We start from the raw sequence: 22,636 nt of genomic DNA on the forward strand, positions 1-22,636 counted from the left end.
TCTTGACATGCATCATGTGCATGTCTGAATGTTAAAAAAAAATCTTTAAAAAAAATCAAATTGTTCAACCTTACAGGCATTTGTGCACCGTGACCTTTCTAAATGTGACGTTGATTATCCTTTTTTTTCCCTCCTCTCCTTCTTCTTTCTTTTTTTTTTTTTTGGTTTCAAAATTTTGGATATACATATACATAACAGAAAAGCATATCGACCAAGCATGAAATCCTGAATCAACAATCCAATCTACGTACCCGACTCTGCTATGTAAAGGTTATAGGCCGACATTTTAAAAACATAGTGACAAGATGGTCGGTATCATAGTTTAAGGTTTGAAATTCTTTGATAATTATTTTGAATTTGTACTTGCAGAAATAAGATTTGAGAGCAGTTCATGATATCATTGAGTTACCTTGATCACAGTGTGGACACTGGTTCTAAAATTGCTGATATTTGATATTTGACTTTTATACTGTTCAAATGTAAAGGGTTCTCGGAATGCGGTTGACTTTGTCAAAAAACCTATATTTCTCAATTAAAAATCACAACATAATGCCGCTTTGTAAACTTAGGAAAAAAAAAAGAATTGTTGTTATACCTTTAAAAATTAGTTCCTATAATAATCTATACTGAAAAAAGTCTAACATTTCTAATGTTTTACTGAGCGGTCATATAAAAATCGATGTTTGACCGCAGAGTGAGATATTGGACGCAAACGTCAAACAATGGGCGGGATCAGCTAAATCTTATGCATTCGTTGGTATGGAAGCCAACACAATATGTACATTTATAAAAATAAATAAGTAAATAAATAAATGAAAGTATAACAAAATATTTATTGACTGGGTTCGAGGATAACATGTGTTTTGTCGACCCCTCGAACCAAACTGTTTGCCTGAGGCCGTTAGGCCTCAGGCAAACAGTTTGATTTCTTGGGTCCGACAAAACACATGTTGCCCTCGAACCCAGTCAACAAATGTATATTATTACCTAAGCTGATTTGAAATTACTGTATGTGTCATCTGTATTATTCTACCTGCTAATACACAAAAGAACATGTAGAACAAAAGTTGGGATTTTTATATCAAAATCACTAACCTACATCTAAATAAATATTCTTTTGTAAAGTTTAAGATTTACAGCGATATAACAGCTTAAAAGGACAAGGTATGGTAACGGCCGAATCTGGCCCCTTACTTGATGTAAAAATCAGAACACAGTTAAAACTATGATAGTTTGTAGTCAAGAACTTAAACACTAATTTTGCTTCAAAGCTTACAGGGAAGCCACAAGAGGGTGTAGAAGTAGGATATTTTCCCGAATTTCCTCAATTCTGGTAGAATTTCGTCAAATTTGACATACGTTTCACTTCAGAAAACACAGAGCACAAGCTTGCCTATCTGAGATTTTTATACATAAGATGCATCTGATACTAGTGTATGAAATGTATAAATTTTGGTAGATATAGGCAAGCTTGTGCTTTATGTTTTCTGAACCAAAATGTGTTGTAAAATCGATGAAAATTTGCATAAAAATGAGAAAATTCCGAAATTAACATATTTTCTGACCTTCCTGTGACCTCTGTGTATCCCGTAACTTAGAAACAATACTCATTTTGTGGCTGGAATGACAAAAGGTTTTTAATTGATAATCTGTTGCATCATGATTCTATAAGACACCCAAAACAAACTCAGCTGGATTGGCTCGGTACAAAAAACCATAGTCATTCTTCAATAATTATGTAACATTTTTTTTATGCACCCGTATCGAAGATTTGGGGGTATATAGTGTTTGCCATGTCCGTCCGTCTGTATAAATTCTTTGTCGTTTTAGAGCGAGGTTTCAAAGAAATGTAACAGTTCTAAGATTAATCTTCTGGATAAATATATATTTATACTCGCTGTCTGTTTGTTCGCAAAAACTTTAACCTTGTCCATAACTTTTGATTGGTTGGAGCTATGGCTTTCATATTTCGCATGTGTATTCCTTGTAACAAGACCTTTCTTTGAGTACCACCATATTTGACCTTTTGACCTTGACGTTTGACCCAGTTTTGCAACATTTTACTAAACTTTAACCTTGGCCATAAGTTTTGAACGATTGGTGCTAGGGCTTTCATACTTCACATGTGTAATCCTTGTGACAAGACCTTCCTTTGGATACCACAAACTTTGACCCTTTGACCTTGACCTTGGAGTTTGACCTTTTTTGGGAAACTTTAACCTTGGTTATAACATTTGGATGATTGGTGCTTCGGCTTTCATATTTTACCAGTGTATTTCTTGGGAGAAGGCCTTTTCTGACCATTTGACCTTGACCTTTATGTTTGACATACTTTTGAAAAAACTTTAACCTTTTCCAGATCTATTTAATGGTTGCTGCTAGGGCTTTCATATTTCACAGGTTTATTCCTCGAGACAAAACCTTACTTTGGGTACCAACATATTTAATTTGCATTTTGAGAAAGTTTAACCTTTGCTATAAGTTGCCATATAGGGGCATCAGTGTTTCACAAACACATCTTGTGCTCTTTTAAAACATGGTGCATAAATTCTTCAATCGTACAGATTTTTATGCCCCAGTAATCGAAGATTCGGGGGCATATAGTTTTTGCCTTGTCCATCCGTCTGTCTGTTTGTCCGCAAAAACTTCAATCTTGCCCATAACTTTTGATTGGTTGGAGCTATGGCTTTCATATTTCAACTGGGTATTCCTTGTGACAAGACCTTTCTTTGGGTACCATCATATTTGATCTTTTGACATCGACCTTGGAGTTTGATCTAATTTTTGCAAAAATTCACGAGACTTTAACCTTGGCCATAGCTTTTGAACATTTGGTGCTTGGGCTTTCAAACTTCATCTTTGACCCTTTGACCTTGGAGTTTGACCTATACTGTTAAAAAAAACTTTAAACTTGGCCATAACATTTGAACATGCAGTTGATGCTAGGGCTTTCATACTTCACACGTGTATTCCTTTTGACAAGACCTTCCTTTGGAAACCAACAACTTCGGCCTTTTGACCTTGGAGTTTGACCTACTTTAATTTTGAAAAGATTTTAACCTTGGCCAAAACTTATGAACAGTTGGTGCTAAGGCTTTCATACTTCAAGTGTATATTCCTTGTGACAAGACCTTCCCATTTGAATACCTACATTTTTGGCATTGACCTTGGAGTTTGACCTACTTTTAAAAAAATTAACCTTGGCCATAACATTTGAACGCTAGGTTCTAGGGCTTTCACATTTCATGATCATGTGTATCACTTGTGACAAGATCTTTCCTTGAGTACCATTTGACCTTGACGTTTTACTTACTTTTAAAAAACTTTAACCTTTGCCATAACTTTTCAACGGTTGGTGCTAGGGCTTTCATATTTTACAGGTATATTCCTTTCTTTAGGTACCAACATTTTTTATCTTTTAACTTGAAGTTTGACTTGCATTTGAGAAATTTTAACCTTTAAGCTGCCATACGGGGGCATCAGTGTTTCACAGACGCATGTTAAAATTAATCTCATTGCAATGTGTACCGGTAACAATCCTCTAATAAAACTTGTATCGCACTGCCACCCTCAGTGATTGTGAAATGTAGGGCGACGCCGCGAGAATTCCATGGCATCGAAAGCACATTTTTTGACTTGACTAGATGGCCGAGCATGCAGTCTAGCGTGCTGTTCCTTGTTCCTGTACTGCTAGGAAACAGTACATCGAGTGTTCAACCCCGGCCGGTTGGGGCTCAAGTGAAAATTCTTATAAAGTGAATGTCTCTGTGCTTTCTATATACAACGGAACATATGAAACCATGAACATTATTTAAATGGGAAAAGACAAATTAAATATTAATCCATTTATTTCTCATCATTTTCTTCCTAGTTTACAAGTACCAACCAGAGAAAGAAGATTTCCCGTGCCAATCATTGAATATATTTCCCCAACAAGATGATGATCGTTGGAATTTGTTCGCAAAAACACATCATCACCCTGATTAACATGAACAACAGCAAGGTTCCCGGCCTGCGAGTTATGACTTGATGTAGAATGCTGAAAAAGGACTCCTATCACTTCTTTGTTGACAATGAGTTCCACGCTGAGGCCCTGCTCATTATACACCCGAATATTCCAGTAGAAGACATACAACCCTGACTTAGGAGCAATGAATACGCCAGTATTTTGATGAAAACCATTACCAGAATTAGTTTTTACAACATCAAAAACCAGAATATGATATGTCACGTACAACAGATGACATGTATGCATAAAAAGCCACGGACTCAGCATTGGGTGCTGGTGTCGATAATGGTATCAGTAGTCGTTCTGAAAGAAATTTTGACGTTTTTTCCTTAATTGTTCGAGAACACATTAAGATTGGGGATTTGATATATATACTGTAATATAAAGCAATGTATGTAGGAATATCGAGCATTTTTTTCTTTGGTAAACATATATGTATATTCTAGAAATGCATGTACATGTAAATTAATTTTTTAGTAACTCTGTATTAATTTTTTCTAACCTTTTCGAGTAATGATATTGCCATTTGAGTTTGTCAATTGTCGTTTCAAGGGATTATAACGGCTTCTTTTGGCAGGCACTCTGACAGTGGAGTTCTTCTGAGTGCAATTTTCAGTTTTAATGTCATCCGTTTGATGAAGTTCGTTGTCTTCTGGATTCCCTAACCCAATCTTCTGCTTCATGGTCGCTTTCCTGTAATCACGTGTCTTTTTCTGAAGGTATGTTATTAATCTGGATTGGCTTCGTGTTGTTTTTTTAAGCATGGACACTGTTTCCTGTATGTAGGATGGACAATTGACTGATCTGTTTTATTGTTGTTTCTTCCAGTTTCTCGACTCGGTTTTTCAACTTTATGAATTCTTCTATAATATTTTCACCTGTCAATCTTCCTTCGCATATCTTATCAAAAGTCAGTAATGCCAGTGCGCACCCAAGGAAGAATTTCGTCATATCCATGTGTAGATATCAAAAATATAATAATTCTGCACCGTTCTTGTGAGAAAAATAAGGTCACGCGATAGTATGTGAAAACTCGCAGGAGATAAGGACTCTTTAGGAGTAATACTACACGTATATAAAGACATACGTCTAAAATACCTTTTCATTAATGACTGACCTGCATGGACTTGGTTCGGAAAGGTTTTTAGGGTCAATGATAGAAAGTCACAAAATCGGAAACTATTATGTCGTTTAATACCTTTCCTAATTTCAAGGCATGAAAATGATTCCAAAACGGAAGGCATAAATATGCAATGCATATTTCAAAACTATTCCAGTCGTGCAAAAATTTTTTGAACATTTTAATTGATGTATTACGTATTGACAAAAAGATAAACACATATCCTTCATTGCATGATTATCAGAAATAGTTTCACTTTATAAAATACTCTGCAATTCTGTATTATGATGTTGCAACGTGCTTGTCTTGGGCAAAGATCTTGAGACCTCAAACTTAAATCAATTGCATGCTGATAATTCATGATTTCATGGTTAATTAATAGAAAGGAAAGACTCCCTTTGACATATTTCAGTTATAAGCTTTTATAAGAGAACTCGTTCGCAAAGGTATTATTTTCATGATGTAAAAGAAACAATTGCATTCATGTATCTTTTTAAGGTGAATTCTTTAAGATGTGATCCACTGAAATGCTTGACACTGTTTAGGCCGAAATATTTATAGTATTTGAAGTTTTCTTCCCAATTTGGATATTTGACATTGAGTACCCAAATCTCCACTTAGCCTAAAGAACGTGATTTTTCAGACTAAAGCATGTGGATTAAGACCATTTACTGAGCTACATGTATGTTCCAATAGCAAATTGAGGGTAAAAGTTCTCTACTATAATACGTTGAGTTAAAAATTGTACTCTTAATTTAAATTATCTTTGATTTAAATCCATTTGCATGATATACAAAGTGATGCATCATAGTACGCCCTCAAAATAATGGTCAGTGTATCAATATTTCAAATATATACATGTATTCGTTTGATAAAACTTGGGGGGGTGGTGGAAATGGGCAATGTGTATCATGATAACTATTAAGATTACTTATCAATAATTTAATTTTCATTCATTACAACAACAACCACCCTGAAAAAGAAGATCGTCCGTGCCAGTCATTGAATATTTCACCTACGTGCTGATCGATCGGATTTGAAACGGTTCGCACAAATACATCGTCTCCTTGACTAATATGGACAACAGCAAGATTCCCGCCCTGTGAATTATGTTGGTATGCTGCATGTTGAAAAAAGACACCAGCTACGTTTTCGTTGACCATGAGTTCCATGCCATAATACTCTTCGTTGTATACCCGAACATTCCAGTAGAAAACATACACTCCCGATATAGGGGCGTTGAATATGCCAGTATTCTTATGTAAGCCATTGCCAACATTGGTTTTCACGACGTCAAATACGAGAACATGATTTGGACCGACGTTACGAACTGGAGCTGACATGTAGGCGTAAAAGGCTACTGATTCAACGGGGGTTGTTGGTGTCGATATTGGTAGAAGGAAGCGTTCTGTAAACAAATTGATCAATCTAATTAATTCCTATTATGACAGTTTTCCTGTGAGAGATCACAACAAATATATTTCACCTATTTATTCTGTAAAATTCACTTATATTAAAGGTGTAGGGACATGAACTCACATGTCTTATGATTTAAAGGAATATTGACAAATTTTCCAATTCTTTCTTTAAAAAGGTAATTGATAAGTAATAAGTCTTACGCCCTTATGGTTGTGAATTGTGATGACATAATTTCTCTCTACTGTTACTTCAAAGTTGATATAAGAATGATATAGAACATTTACTACATAATGACGTTAGTATTGTGAACGTTGAGTAGTTGTGTGCGCAACATATATAAATTAGCATGAACTAATTTATTACTTTGGTATAAAACATTTTCCTTTACCTTTCCTATTCATCAAGTAATTTTTTGCAGATTTAAAGGGTTCAGAGGAGTTTGGAGAAAGTATTTTAGTGAAAGAATTCTTCAAATTCACATCTGTATTCACTTCTTTGCCAAAATTCCGGAATTTGTCAGCATCAACAGCATCGCTTTTAAAACTTTGAGAGAGTTCTGAGTGGTGGATTCTGCTTTTTGCTTTATCAAAAGGTCTTCTGTAAACGCGCATATTTTTCCTGAGGTAGTTAATCAAGTTAGACTGCCTTTCTGTGGTTCGCGTTAACCTGGAAACTGTTTCCTGGAGAGCTGACAACTGATCAGACTGTTTCTGTGTTGTTTCTTCAAGCTGTTCAACTCTATTTTTCAGCTTCAAGAATTTTTCCTCAAAATTAGCTCTAGTCAAGCTTCCTTCAGTCAATCTAACAATAGTCAGAATCACCACTGCACACCAAAAGAAATATTTTGTCATGTCTAAGATAGGCATGCTATTCATACTACGTTGTTTGGAGGTGTAATAAAATAAGGCCAAGTCTGGATATATATGCAAATAGAGTGTTCTTAGATAAGACTGCACAAGAGAAAACCTAGTACTCTCTCTCTCTCTCTCTTTATATATATATATATATATATATATATATATATATATATATATATATATATATATATATATATATATATATATATATATATATATATATATATATATATATATAGTCCTTGCAAATAGCTGTGCTAAGTTTAACATAGTCAGGAATCAACGTGTATTAGAAATCTCAATAAAATTGCGTTTCAGATTCCTATTAAAACATTCCCGAGTCTTTCTAATTTTCCCGTTCTCTTGAAATAGTTACTGAACCGGTCACACCCGCCGTGGACTCCTTGTCAGGATCGGTTAAACTGAAAGTTCCGTAGATATGTCAGTGTGAAAATAATGACCTATCTGTATGAAAGACGTCTGTCACCATTCGACTTAACTACAAATTGTATTTGCAAATAAGGTCATTCTATCGATCAGAACATTTACGACATGTTGACTTTTAACAAGTTTGTTTATGTCCTTGTATCGTTAACTTATTTGTCAATATCCTGCCTTGTTTTATAAATTGTTCGTAAGACATGCTCTTGAGTATTTATTGTTTTATGGTTAGTATTTACTGTTTTATTATACCGATAAAAAGTAAAATCTAGAGTATTGCAGATTACCTGAATTTAGCTTTCGAAGCAGGGAATAGCTCACTTGACTAACGCACGGCAAAACAGCTCTGTTCACAGAAATTTTAAGGGAATTATTTACATCTAACGATCAATTTTTATTTGCGGAAAAATAATAGAAGTGTAATAATGACCAAATAACAACCAAACTATTTGACAGACGGTAGGACTTCAGTTTTTCAATCTCATCGTTTCCTAATTATTTAGTAATATTCGAAAATCATCTGCATATGTGTTTATGTCGCCAAACTTATTCGATATTTAGGAGCATGTGTTTGAGTTTTAAACAGAGGCAGCCTACTAATAAATAAGTTGATGTTACATGGGTTTCAAATATATATATATATATCGATTAATTCAGCATTTTTCAATTTCTATGGTCGTTATAATGACCTTGTTTCCAAATACAACCCATGGTTGGACCGTATTTGTCCACTGTATCTGTACTTAAAGAAGCGGGCTTCATATTTTCGCAGCTTTGGCGCAGACAACGATGCGCTAATTCATGAATACCGCTAAGAAATCATTTATAAATACAATATACCGCAAGGACATGTATAGTGCTAATTCATGATTTCGCCAACAACTCCACACCCAGTGATTGCGCTAAGTTTTGAATACGCCAATTTATGTATACACGTACAGTATTTCTGCCAAATTGTTAGGCCATTGATTTCATACCATTTTACAGATTACTCCTTTTACCCTGTCTATACAGAGGGCTCACAGCGGGTGTGATAGGTCGACAGGGTACTCCTTGGCACCCGATTCCATCTTTGGTGTTTCCAGGGATCTGTGTTTATGTCCTGTATACACGATTTGTATTCTTCGCTTGATTTTTGAGATTGATCAATATATTTTTTTTTTGACACTGAGAAAATTATATGTAGAAAGGTGTAAATATTGAATTTTTATTTTATTTTTATGTAATCTATTCATTTTCAACATAGTGTATCTGGCATTTAATCCCCCCTTTCCGGAAAAATGTCCAAAGAAAACAAAGTATTGGTGAACAGAAATAAATGGTTCTTACTTAATTTGGGAAAATGCGTACAAATAAAGTGTTCATTAATTTGTCTTGGCCTACTGATATAACAAGAGTGATTTAATTGATTATAATCTGCGAAACTGTAAATTTCAATTTCTTTTATTTTAGATTTATGGGCAGATTACTTGATATAACAGCATGAAAACCACAGAATTAGGCCTATTAAGAATGCAGTGAATAGAAGATTCTTCATAAATAGATCAGCAAAACATGTGGCATAAACATGTTTACTGGAGAAATCAGTGGAGTCAATGTATGGAAGAACAATAGTGTCATCCAGTCAGTAATAATGTAACTTTGAAATCACAAATTTATTCATGACGAAAAGACTGAAGACTTCTTAATATTGTTACATTGACATCATCCTCGCAAGTCAGAGGTCCTGAGTCAACATGTTGTCGTTGGACCCCTGGCATATTTCATTCAATATCCGTGGGCTTGCTTCTCTCATTGAGAAGCTCCAATCAAATTAAAGCTTTCATAAATAGTTAGATAACCTCAAATGCACGTGTTACAAGTTGTTTATCATAGAATGGCTTAATATGATTGGTTGAGAGATAAGAAAAAACAATCAAGATTTGTAATTTTTCCGAAAGACGTCGCTACAGTCAGCCCACAAATATTGAATGAAATATGACAGGGGTCCAACGGCAACGTGTTGACTCAGAACCTCTGGCTTGCGAGGATGCATTGACATTGGTATTAAAATTGTATATGTAATATAAAAATCTAGTTTTTTCCCATATGTTTTTAAAATACATGTATCTGTTTTATTTAATCTTATTTTAACAGTTTTGTGATTTAATTTCCATTTATCCTCAGAAGAGTTGAAATTTCAAAGACTATAGAAGTAAACAATAATTTCTTACGAATTCAGTGCCATGTTTGACAATTCAGAAATTACAATTAAGTGTAATCTTAAATTCTGTCAACATTCGGGCTTTCTGTTCCACTATTGCAATTAAGGATAGAAAAATTGCTTTTCTTGCTTTTTCTTTAAAGATTAAGGGATATGATTATAACAGCTGCAATCAAAGTCCAGCAAGGATACGTCAAACTAGCATGGCCTCCAGGTGGTTTTTTCTTTGATCCAGATCCGTTATCTGATCCATCCGGTCCACTTGGGCCCATGATAATCCTTTCTGTACATGTGAATTCTGGGATATCTTGTGAAGGACGTTGGCATGTTCTTCCTACATTGCTGACTTCCGGACAGTTTTGTACTCGGTTGTTTTCAAGAATGTCTTTCATACTTGCTCCCTCCAGCTCTACCGGACCTCTGCAGGATCCGGTCGCAAGCATCATTGCAAATAACGGATCTGGGTTGATTGTCTTCATCCATTCTGTATCGCAGTTGCACAAAAATCCGATGTCTGAAACTTGTGGATTGTTTTTCACGATGGCGAGAAATGAGTCGCATTCCAATTTTTCAAAAAGGACTCTCTTCAATTTCACCGTGGTAAATACACAGTCTTTGATTGCAGAATTCATGATGTACTTTACAGTTCCACCTTCATATTTTAAGTCATTCTCTGAACTAACATTGTAAAATGCGAATGATTCAATTTTGTGCACCGTGGTATTTGTGAATGTTAGTTTAAAATCGGTTTTAATATCCCAGAAAGCATAGGCCCTTATCGTAGTAACTGTGGATTTCGTGAATGAAATGGAAGTTACTCCCAATTCCTTGAAAGCGCCCTCTTTAACTTCACCAATGACAGCCAAATCAAATGTAATTCGTAGATTTTTATGCTTTCTTGGAAATGCACATGAGCTAATTTGTCCAAAATTGCAGCGACTAAAGTGTATACTGGTCAGATTAGGAAGATGTGCAAAGGCATTTGGTGGAATTTCAACAGCAGTAATTTCATCAAATACAATTTTCTCAGTATTGGAAGGAAAAGACTCGGGGAAGTTGACGGACGCTGGGCATTTCACGTCATTTGATCTACAAATGCATTCTTTTGGGCAAGACTGAGACAAGACCATACACAAAGATGACAACAGTACCACATAGACTCTGTATTTGAAGACCATTGTCCTCTCTAACTGAAATGAAAAAAAGATAGCGTAGAACAATACAGATATATAATGATAGGATAAAGTATTTACTTTGAATTATTTATTAATGTATTTAATTCATTTATTAATTATTTATTAATCTGATCTAACTTCAAAATATGTGTTCTTCGTAAAACAATTTGTTCAGCCTTAGATGCTAAGTACTTAGTACGTCTTGCAGAATGTGCGTATTTCCTTATATAGTAATCTATGTCAAGGTTATATATTTCTGTTAGCTAATTTGCATATTCCTTTCGGCATTAAAAATAGTGAAAAGGAAATAAAATACAAGTAAGAATTCTACAATGATCTGTAGTACAATTTTGCCAAATTAAAAAAAAAATCAATGAAAGAAAAATGTACATTTAATTTACAATCGTAGAAAGGTCTTCGTGAGTGTTTCCAGGCATTTTTTTTTTAACAAAGCATGTTTCGTATTCAGCCTGAGGGAGTGTGTGTCTTTACCTAGGGAATAACTTATTTGCTAAAAAGCAGATTATTTCATATTTCGTATAAATAATCTTCCCTTATTGATTAATAGAAAGGAATTATAAAAATTAAATATGATGTGTGGCATATTTACCTTAATTGTCCTGTTAATGTGAATATTCCTTTAAGCTTGTCCTTAAGGTTTTGTATTTTGCGTTCATCTGTCTGTCAAGACTGTCCCTAATTTATGATTAACCATTGTTGTAAAGAGTAGGGAAGCCCGTTTGTGAAAATTGTACATTGTACAAATTGCCAAGAAGTATTAATTTTTACTGATTTTCTGAATATAATTAACATGAAATCTCTATTTACAGTTTGGATATGTATAATATAATCCATATATAAGAGCTTGAAAATAAAATTTCTTGAAGCTTACACAAATTTATTGGAATCACAATATATATTAGGAAACATCCCCAGCCCAGCCCCCCCCCCCTCCCCCAATAAGGACTAGTAAGGAATAGTAATTGAAAAGAACAACAAAAAAAAGTCAGTACCAAATTATATTTTCATCTGATATTTACAGAAGAAACATACGCCGGAAAATTTCTCTCTTTAATTTAATTCTGGTTTTAATGCACCATTTGATTGGATAAAAATTTACTTTACGTCGTAAAAACTGTGATGGCTCCGTCACAATGACACGTCAAAACGTATCGATCCGCCTGAAGTCACATTTAAATTTTAAACAATTTTTAAAAGGTCATTTTTACTGCATGTAATCGTCTCAATAATTTAAATCCAAGCCCCTGCTGTAGTCGTTTTCCTGTCTTGATCATTGTATGCAAAAATCCTACACTATATACAATACGTTAAGATTCTGGCAAATCATGATGACAATGTTACCTTTCAGGTTTGTTAATTTATGATTCCATATGAAAAATACATGTAGTTAAAAACTTTAATCTTCTACTGTAGATTCCTTATTTTACGCGAGTACTTAATATCGCGAAAAGGCCCAAGGGCGTCAAATCGCGAGAACAATAATTCGCGAATGGGTGATTTATCTAGAAATTTTACATACATTAAAGCACTATAAAAATAAAAACGAGTAAGGTCCTTCACTTGTTCAAAAACCTCAGAGTCATTCTTGTAAGGAAAGGAAAGCCAGACAAACTTCGATCCATGTACCCTTAGCCCGGGGAGCTATGAAATGATCTTGTAATGGAGTACCATGTTGTTCCTAACCATAGCAAGTGCAAGGAGGATATTACAAACATCCTTAAATTTATTACATTTCATTTGCGTGAATATTCAAAGCTTTACAGGCCATGTAAATATACCATATTTGATTAAATTATTTCTTTGGATACAATGCATATTCTTAGGTTTTGATATTTTTCCATGTCCTTCCAGGGGGACGCCATTTGTTCTATTGCTGTTTATTTTTTTAACATCAAATTACTGGAGGATAAGTGTATGAATTATACTGCATGTGTTTTTGTTTTATGCCTTTTGCAAAAAGCGTAGAAATGGTAAATTACTGCCGCTATCAGTTACAAGAAGTTAAAAGATGCATTCTCTATGTCAAACCAGTACAGAAACAGTTGCCAAAATCGTTCTTTGTGAGGAATGTCTTAACAAATGGAACAAAACATATAGCCTCAAGTCCAAGAAACACAACTGTTTCTCCTACAAAGCGCATAATACAGAATTTGTTCTGTCAGTACATTCTCTTTTCTTTTTGAACTGAGAAGTGAGGCAGGCACACTCGCAGAGGTATGATGTCGAGGTTTACAAACAAGGCCCTTTAGGTCCTAAAGGTCCCAGTCTGAAGATACAGTGTACGTTATATTATTGCTAAGAAGAGAAGAGAATTCTTTAGTACGAAAAGTAACAAAGTCATGGTGTACAAAGGCATAGACTTCCTTAAAGTTTAACATAAGATTCAGATGCCGTAAAAAAAAGGATGTCTTAATCAATTGCCCACCGCATGAAGCTAAAGACACTAAAACTAAATTTGGAATTTTTCTTATTGATCATTTTATACACTTTAGATAATCTCTGTGTATCAAAAAACATAATAAGACCAAAACAAAAACTGTCAATGTCTTTTAACGATTTTCTTTCTATCAAAATATTCTTCATTAAGAAGAAAACGTGGCTGACTCGTCATTTGCCCAAATTTGAATTGCCGCTACACGAATACAGGATTGTACAAAAAATGTACGTTTGCTTCAGAGATGACATCGCAAATTTTCAAATTTTTCTCACAACGTGAGACATAAAAAGAGATAACAGCAGCTCTTCTAAATGAATGTAAACTCCACAGCATAAACATGTACTTTGTTGTTGTACTTTAATTTCAGGAAGGCTATTAATCATTTATTTGTTTTGATTCCATACTATGATTGGTAACAATTTTGTAGGAACCAGCTTCAAAGAAAACAGATTGAAAAGAACAAATTTGAAAATCATATTAGTGTTAACATGGTTAAGTAATTAACATATATTAGCAAAATGTGGAAAATACCGCTATTGTTCAAAAGTGCATCAACACAAATAAAAAAAAATATTTGATTGAAGTGCTCCTGTGAATAACGTGCATAAACAAGTAGTGTAATATGTGTAATTCATGTGCATCTCTGAACCTGGAAGAGTTTAATTCAACCAGAAATGTGTGTCTGTGTGTTTGTGTATGTGTGTGGTATGAGAGAGAGAGAGAGAGAGAGAGAGAGAGAAACGGAATAGTGTACCAAAATAAGAAAAAAAATTAAATAGGAAAAAAAATAAGTAGGGGTGATATGCCAGATTATCCTAAAAAATTAGGCCATTTTGTCCATTTGTAATAAAGAACGAACTGAAGGCCGCAGTAAAAGTATTATTTTTTCAAGACGTTGTATTCATTTACTTTTCAAAACCCTTTTAACAAGCACTCTTTCGATCTTACAGGACATTCCTTATTTTAACTTTTTTTTTCATTTTTCCTGATTGACACCAAATGTTAATATGCCGATTTGTATTGCTCTTAATGACATTGATGCACTATGCACAGAAATTTAAGTGGAACATTGTATTCCTTATTTCTTTTCATTGTAGAGATATCATTACAAAATTAATATCGTACATGCGATGTAGTGCGTGCAAGATAATTCTAAGCAAATTAATTTGCAAAGAAAAAAGTTAAGGAAACTCTTTCCTACACTTGCTTTAAAATTCCTTATGTCGCACAGTTAGTGCAAACCATTTCTTGTCTTAAGTATTATATTTTGTCATCAGAGAGAATATTTTTCATACCAGCCCAAAGAAACTTCTGAATTATGGCATTTTTTTTGTCAAATGTCAAATATAGCAATTAATAAAATTCTCACAGCTAGCAAGTATTCTTAAAAAGTTAGACTGTAAAAAGCAAATATATTCATTGCTGCTAATGATGTTATATTATCTCCGAGTGGGACAGACTCATTTATCAACATCTTAATCATTAAGTCTTCATTATGATTGCATAAATGCATGCATATATGTAGACCATTATCAAAACATTACTTTGATTTAAAAGAAAAAAGTTTTGTATTGTCCCTTTCATTACAAGTAGAATTCTAAAAATGTATTTTTCAATCTTTCTAGAAATACGTATTTGTATGTACATATGTACATGTATTTATAACTTGGATACATGAACTTGTTTTGAGAAACAACAAGATCTTTTTGAGCTGTTTCTAAAACGTTAATCTTTTGTTTATTTATTTTTGGTCATTAGAATATGAAAGGGGGGGGGGTGTATCACGGTGGCAAGGGTATCTGGCAATGTACACGCCTTTCTGTATCTATTGGTATGAGAGTTTTAAGATGGACAAAGAGAGTTTTATGCATACTTTTCTTTTCATGTCAAACTTCTTCAAACCTTTTGGGAATTATATACGAGTAAATTTTGTGAAATTTTTTCAAATCTGATTTAAATTTGTTCTTTTTATTCCTAATATATTCTTGATAAAGAAATACATGTATACAGAGGTAACATATAAAACGATTTTTAAATGATTTTTTATCAGCCTATGGAGGCTGAAACTGGGGTTATTTATACTGTCATTTTTGATATATTGTATACTTAGTAGTCAACTGGATTAAATTCTTACATTATCGGTTGCATAACACATTGATTTCTCTAGTGTGATCTTGATAAATCATAAAACTTTTACTTTAATCTTCATCACATACGAACAAAGCAAAACACCTGATTCTTAAGGATGATGTTTACTCAGAGAACAAAAAAAAATTCCACTGATAAAAATGAAAAACCACCTATTGTACATTGTAGACCTATGATTGTAGTGATTTTATTCACTTTCAAATGTAACTAGGTAAATGATCTACTTTTTATGCTAATGGCCCCAGAATACATATTACATTTCACATTTTTTCACGCTATGTTCAGTATTTTCTTTATCAATAAAATATTATAAGTAAGAAAACTTTTCGGATTATGAAATAAAATGGGAAATAGAAAAGTGTTGCTAAATATACATAAACAACTAGAGTTTGAGCATTAAACTTTTTTAAATATTCCAGTCTGAATTTCCTCTGAAATTTACCCATTTTTAATCTATTATTACAAAAATCTGAATGATAAGATCTCTAGACTATTTATTGCCTCAGCTTTCTTATATTAGCTTTATTCTGTTGGTGTGAATATGTATGTATATATATATATATATATAGAGAGAGAGAGAGAGAGAGAGAGAGAGAGAGAGTCGCCTGCGATAACATGTACCTTCCTAATCCCTCCCATCGTGTTCTCCTCTATGCATTTCGATTGAACAACTCCTAAAAGCTTTAATTGGTACTATATCCAATTAAGGTAATAAAAGAATAATGTTTAGTTATAGTGAATCACTTCCACTTACTCAAATAGAATAAATAAATAAATAAATAAATAAATACATTTAAATGAATAAAATTTAATAAATAAATAAATAAAAAGGAACAATCAAAATAAAGTTGTGTTAAGAAGATGTTCGTGGTAACAGAGAAAAATAGTTATCAAAACTAATTAGAATCTGAATATGATTTACAATTAATTATGACAGAAATAAAGTACTTAAAATGTGTCCGATCAATCAATTTTGGAAGCAGATTCAGACATTTTATGCACTTATATTATCTATTCATTATTGAAATTTTAGGGTATAAAGCATAGATATAAAAGTTGCTGCTATAGTCGTGTAAAAAAGACACGGACTCACAAAGGAAGCAGTGCATTTGTAATATATCCCGCATTCATATCTGTCGAATTGGTAAGTTCCTTTTTAGTTTATAGATACTGGTTTTCACACACATACATGTAATTCAAAACTTTGAATTTTACTACATTCATGTTAAATCCTAATATACGTAATGTCCTTCATGATATACTTTATTTTAGCAAATAGAATATACAACATGACTATCTTTAGTCATGTTGTATATTTCATTTGCTAAAAATATATCAGGAAGGGCAGTAGCGACATCAGTGATTGAAACAGATATTGAATATTTAATAGGATCCTATACTGTTTTATCTTTTGCTATGTATTGAAATACAATGCTTATTTTATTAATTTCTTTAATATACTTTAACATTCTAATTAAAGTATAATTCATTTCATTGACAATTTTGAAATATATATATATTTGTATGTAATTCCAAAATAAGTTCTATACATGCGTATGCACATAAATAAATATACAAAGAATAGGAATATACTTGCAGTAATGAAGCAAACTTTGATTTTTTTTTGTACTGTATACGTACAAGTTTTATTACGTTTTAATTTGTCCCATAATTTACAGAACACGGAACCATTATGAAGTGGCTGTCAGTGGTCTTATTTTCTATGCTTACGATTCAAATCAACTCTCAGGAACGCCCTTTTCTGTTGGGGCCACATCTAAGTTTCAACTGGGACACATACCAAGAACCTACAACTTATTACGATACTTCCTCCAATAACCCATTGAAACCGGAATTTAAAAAATCACACTCTCAAACATGGGAAAAACTGAAACCTCAATATGGCGTGTTTACCTCATTTCGAAAACTGCTGGAGGCAATGCAAAAGAAGCATCAGGGACAATATAATTCATAGTATTGATAAAAACACCTTAACCTAATTTATTATCTTCAGTTAAATCTGTTCTTGTAATAAGCATTCTATACAGTGCATTTTTAGAAAATGATCATTTTTAAATCTATATTATGTGAAAAAAATCATAATTGAAATTTGGACTATGTACATTGTTTGTAAAATTTAAACAAAATATTTATTGTTTGTGTTGGAAATGAAAACAATTATTTTCCAATAAAAAAAAAAATACAAAATTAATTTTCGTTTTTATGACTCAGTACAATTCAGTATAAAGTTTAAGAAATGAGAAAAAGTGAACCCACAAGAGAATCGTAGATATGTGCATGGTGATCTGTGGTGATCCAAGTCTTATCAAATACAGTAAAAGTAAGAGTAATTGATTTCAATTCATAAGGCGAGCTATGTAAACTGAAGGAGAGAAATGAGAGAGAGAGGGGGGATATTGTCATAGCAATGTGAAAACTCTTCAAAATCTTCTTCCTGGTGGTCTTTTAAAAAGTTGTAAATGTGTCTAAAGTTCTACATTCTGTTGACTCTTTAGTGACTGTAAAGCATATCCTCTCTGATAACTTGACAGATAATTGATGTATACAAGGACTTAATTCTAATTTGTATATTAATTAAGCATGTAAACATTTACTTCTTAACAGCGCTTGTCCAATCACTATCTATCTAGCTACATACTTGTATGGGTTGTCTCAGTTCGGATTCATTCGTATGTATTTCATGCCATATTGGTTAAATTGAAGCACAGAAAAATAAGTAAACACAATGGACAAGAACTGATTTTTCTGTAATCAGCAACAGGATTTTGATAATCAACATTAACGTTTTTGTTCACTACAACAAGGCAAAAATTGTAGTTAAACAATAATAGCTGCAAAGTATGGCACCTGCATTTAGTTATAACTCAGAAATCATTCATAATGATCACTGCTCAGATAATTAAATTTACACTTATAAATCAAACTGTAGCAGCGGGCCACATACCTCATGACATGGAACATATCAAAATTCAACATGCTCAATATTCAAAACCTAGAGGCAACTTTTTATTTACTTAAAATTATAAAAGTATTCTCCAAAGAAAATATAAAAAGTAAAATTATGTTTTCCTTGCAATAGATAGATAGATAAATAAATAAATAAATAAAATTTATCTCCTCACAACGAAGTTGGAGAGGATATAGTAGCGCTCGTTTATGTGTGGTGGGTGGGGGGGGGGGGGTGATTGGGTGGGTGCATAACAAAAGTTTAGCAAGTATATATAATAATTCATATCAGAATTGATATGCTCTTTTGCGAGGGGATGTCCCGCTTTGTGGTGCCCTAGTTTATTGAATGTCGCTAATGCTTAATTGAATGATTGTGATTTTCCCAGAGGCATGGCTAAGGTGGCTAAGGCCTGTTATAAAGTGAACATTTACTCAAATTACACTGACGGCTTAACGGTTAATCATTTAACACTATCCATTCAAAAACGTTGAGTAAAAAATCTATGGTTATAGTAGAGTACGTAGAACCCATGCAACAAGTAAAGGTTACTTGTAGATTTATTAACAACAAGCATTTGAATAAAGCACCAAACGAACATTTATGCAATGAGAAAATATGACTACCGGGTAATGCGTAGAACAACAAGGGAGTCATGATGCAAATGCAATTTTGGCTAACATTCAACGCAACGACACGATGTCTGAACAGGACAAAAATTATAAAATATACAATTTTTTACTTAAACCATACTTGTAAGGGAAAGTGATAGCTATAATGTCAAACCCTAATTACATACTTGGTCAAATAAAGAATATTTCATAGATCTCTCAGCATGTGGATGATTTGGGGCATCAGCCGCACATCTACTTTTCATAACGGTACAACAAATAATATCCGACTGGGATTTTAAGCTGACATATCACCTTCCTTGCATGTTAGTAAACATGTAAGTATTATTCTTCTTCGAGCATATCAAATCCCTCTTCATTGTATACGCAAACAACACAATGAACTAATCGTGAACTGGGAAGCAGTATTTTCTGTTGGATGAAGTTATCGCCCTTATGATTTTAAATTACAATTATTTTTTGCATAAATAATCAATTTTGCTAAATCCATTTTACGGTAAAAAGATCAAGAATAAACATTTTATAATTTCTTTTAAAATAACGATACGAATTTTCTCTTTGTTATAGAATAAGAATTTTTCCCATTATTTTTTATTGTAAAGAAACTATGAAAAATCTATGTATCTTGCATATATATACAGTTTATTTCACAAGGATTTTGAGTTACTGAGTCGGATGGACAAGAAAAAAATAAAGAGAGGGGGAGAGAGAAAGAGTGGAAAGAGAGAGTGTGAGTGGGGAGTGCGTGTCTGTGAGGAGAGAGATAGAGTCAGAGAGATAGTGTTTGGGGGTGTAGGGATAGAGTGTGCAAGTGGAAAGAGAGAGAGAGGGGGTGTAAGTGGAGAGATAGAGAGAGTGTGGGTGAGAGAGGGAGTGTAAGTGGGGATGGAGAGAGAGAGTGTGTGGGTGAGAGAGGGAGTGTAAGTGGGGAGGGAGAGAGAGAGAGTGTGGGTGAGAGAGGGAGTGTAAGTGATTGATTGATTGATTGATTGAATATTGTTTTACGTCCCATTCGAGAATTTTTCACTCATATAGAGACGTCACCATATACCGGTGAAGGGCTTCAAATTTTGACCTTTACTCGGCACTCAGGGCCATTGAGCAGTGAGGGATCTTTATCGTGCCAACGCCTGCCGTGACACGGGGCGTCGGTTTTTAAGGTCTCATCCGAAAGACCCGCAACTTTCACTCCAAAGTGCCGAGCGCATGGCGGAGGAACAGTTGCTACCTATTTTTTATCGACTTAGGTCTGTCGCGGCCGAGATTCGAACTCACGACCTCCCGATCACGGAGCGAGCGCTCTACCGACTGAGCTACCGTGAACGGTAGGAGTGTAAGTGAGAGAGGGAGTGTAAGTGGGGAGGGAGAGTGTGGGTGAGAGAGGGAGGGAGACAGAGTGTGAGTGGGGAAGGGTGTGAGTGTGGGGACAGAAAGTGTGTGAGAGGGGGAGAGAGAGAGAGTGTGAGTGAGGCGAGAGAGAAAGTGTGAGATCGGAGAGAGAGTGTGAGTGGGTGTAAGAGAGAGAGTTAGAGAGGGTGTGAGGGGGAGACAGAGTATGTGTGGAGAGAGGAGTGAGTGGGAATGGGCGAACATATACAAGGGGCAAAAATAAACCTGTATACAGTATACAGCCACATAACTCACAAGTCTACCAAAGTAAAGTCTACAAGTTTGTCATATTTTGATAATGAGAAATTATGGAGGGATAACAGTGCACCAATTTTTTTAAAATGTTTTTTTTCTAATTTCTTTATTTTTTCTTCAAATTTATTTCAAAAATTTTATTTTTCATTTCTTATTTTAATACTAACTTTTAGATGAAATTTTCCAGTTTTATATCATTTTCTTAATGTCATTTTTTTAACGATATAAAAAGATTAGCGGGTTCCAGTAAAAGTTTTATCTAGCCTCTTTCTTTACCTCTTTACTTCGACGAAGGAGAAACTTCAGGAATAATGTGCAACAATATATTCGAGGAGTTGTGTAAATCAGATTTGGATACTTAAAAATTCCAAGGAACATTTGGAAAATTTAAAATCACAAAATTTTACCAAAATCAATAACACAAAAACTTACGACTTTTCAATTCTATGTACAACCATTCCCCAAGATAAATTAAAGTCCAGGCTTTTTGATATCATTGACACATGCTTTTTCAATAAAAATGGAACTCATAAATTTACTTACCTTGTCATTGGTCATTTGCAAAATTATTAAGTGCCCCGGATATTAAGAACTAATTTAATTGCAATTTTATCAAATTTTTAAAAATAGCTACCCAATAAATGCAGGTTTGTGACAACGTTTTTCAAAGGGGGGGGATCTAAAAACGTTTGACGAGCAAAAATAAATAATCAAATAAATAAATATATTTAAATAAACTCCTAAAATTCGTCCTACTTAGATGGAGGATGAGGGGGTGATAAAATCTTCCTTTAAAATCCTTTTCTCCTTATAGGCAAAAGGAAACATGATTTTAAAACTAAATAAGAAAGTAAGAGAAAATGTGAAAATAAAGTGAAATCAGGAGGAAAATTTAAAATTGGAATATTTAAAGAAGTGATCATTAAAATAAGAAATAAAAATAGAATTATTGATATAAATTTTGAAAAATAAGAGGTTAGAATACAGCTAGAAAATAAAACATAAAAAAATTGTGGTACTGATACTCCTCCATACACTCTCATTATCAAAATCTGACAAACGTCTACACTTTACATTTTGAATTGTGAATTGTTTTAGTGTTGTTGGTTTTTTTTCAGAGCTAGACAATATAGATAGCAGAAAACATGTAGAGGGATGATAGGTTAGCTTATAACACATGCAAGTTTAATGTCTTGTTTGCTACAAGTAGACGAAATGCACAAGTATGATATCAAGAGGGGCAAAATTACAGTAAATTCTAAGTTGTATGTTCGGAACTACATGCTAAAACATCGGAATTACCTACTTACATGTATAGACTATGAACCTGATACGATTGCAAGTTCGGATTAGACTAGTCTGGATATCTTTACACGATTACCCTCCATACTTTAGCACCCTTTTCTCGTGACAGCTGCCTTTTACTTAATTATTTTGTTCAGCAGAGGATCGAGAGTGGGAGGGGGATCTCCTTACATATATGTAGTAAATGAAATAGTACCCTCCAAGGTTACACGGATCTCTTATTAGTTTTTATGTTTATGCGTATGAAGGTAATCGGC

The 22,636-nt window shown here is 33.6% G+C and overlaps 1 protein-coding gene across 1 annotated transcript; it reads right to left on the reverse strand.

The window, feature by feature from the left end:
- Positions 1 to 9,399: 9,399 nt before the first annotated feature.
- LOC133193649 (uncharacterized) lies at positions 9,400 to 11,932 on the reverse strand. Its single transcript, XM_061329603.1, has 2 exons — positions 11,835 to 11,932; positions 9,400 to 11,239 (listed from the first exon to the last, which is right to left on the reverse strand). Exon 2 carries the CDS (start codon positions 11,225 to 11,227, stop codon positions 10,187 to 10,189), a length of 1,041 nt encoding a protein of 346 aa, XP_061185587.1. The 5' UTR covers positions 11,228 to 11,239; positions 11,835 to 11,932; the 3' UTR covers positions 9,400 to 10,186.
- Between the last annotated feature and the right edge of the window lie 10,704 nt (positions 11,933 to 22,636).

The sequence above is a fragment of the Saccostrea echinata genome, unplaced genomic scaffold (genome assembly GCF_033153115.1).
Source record: "Saccostrea echinata isolate AGI-Se365-2 ecotype Australia unplaced genomic scaffold, CSIRO_AGI_Sech_v1 ptg000028l, whole genome shotgun sequence".
In the NCBI taxonomy this organism is placed as follows: Eukaryota; Metazoa; Mollusca; class Bivalvia; order Ostreida; family Ostreidae; genus Saccostrea; species Saccostrea echinata.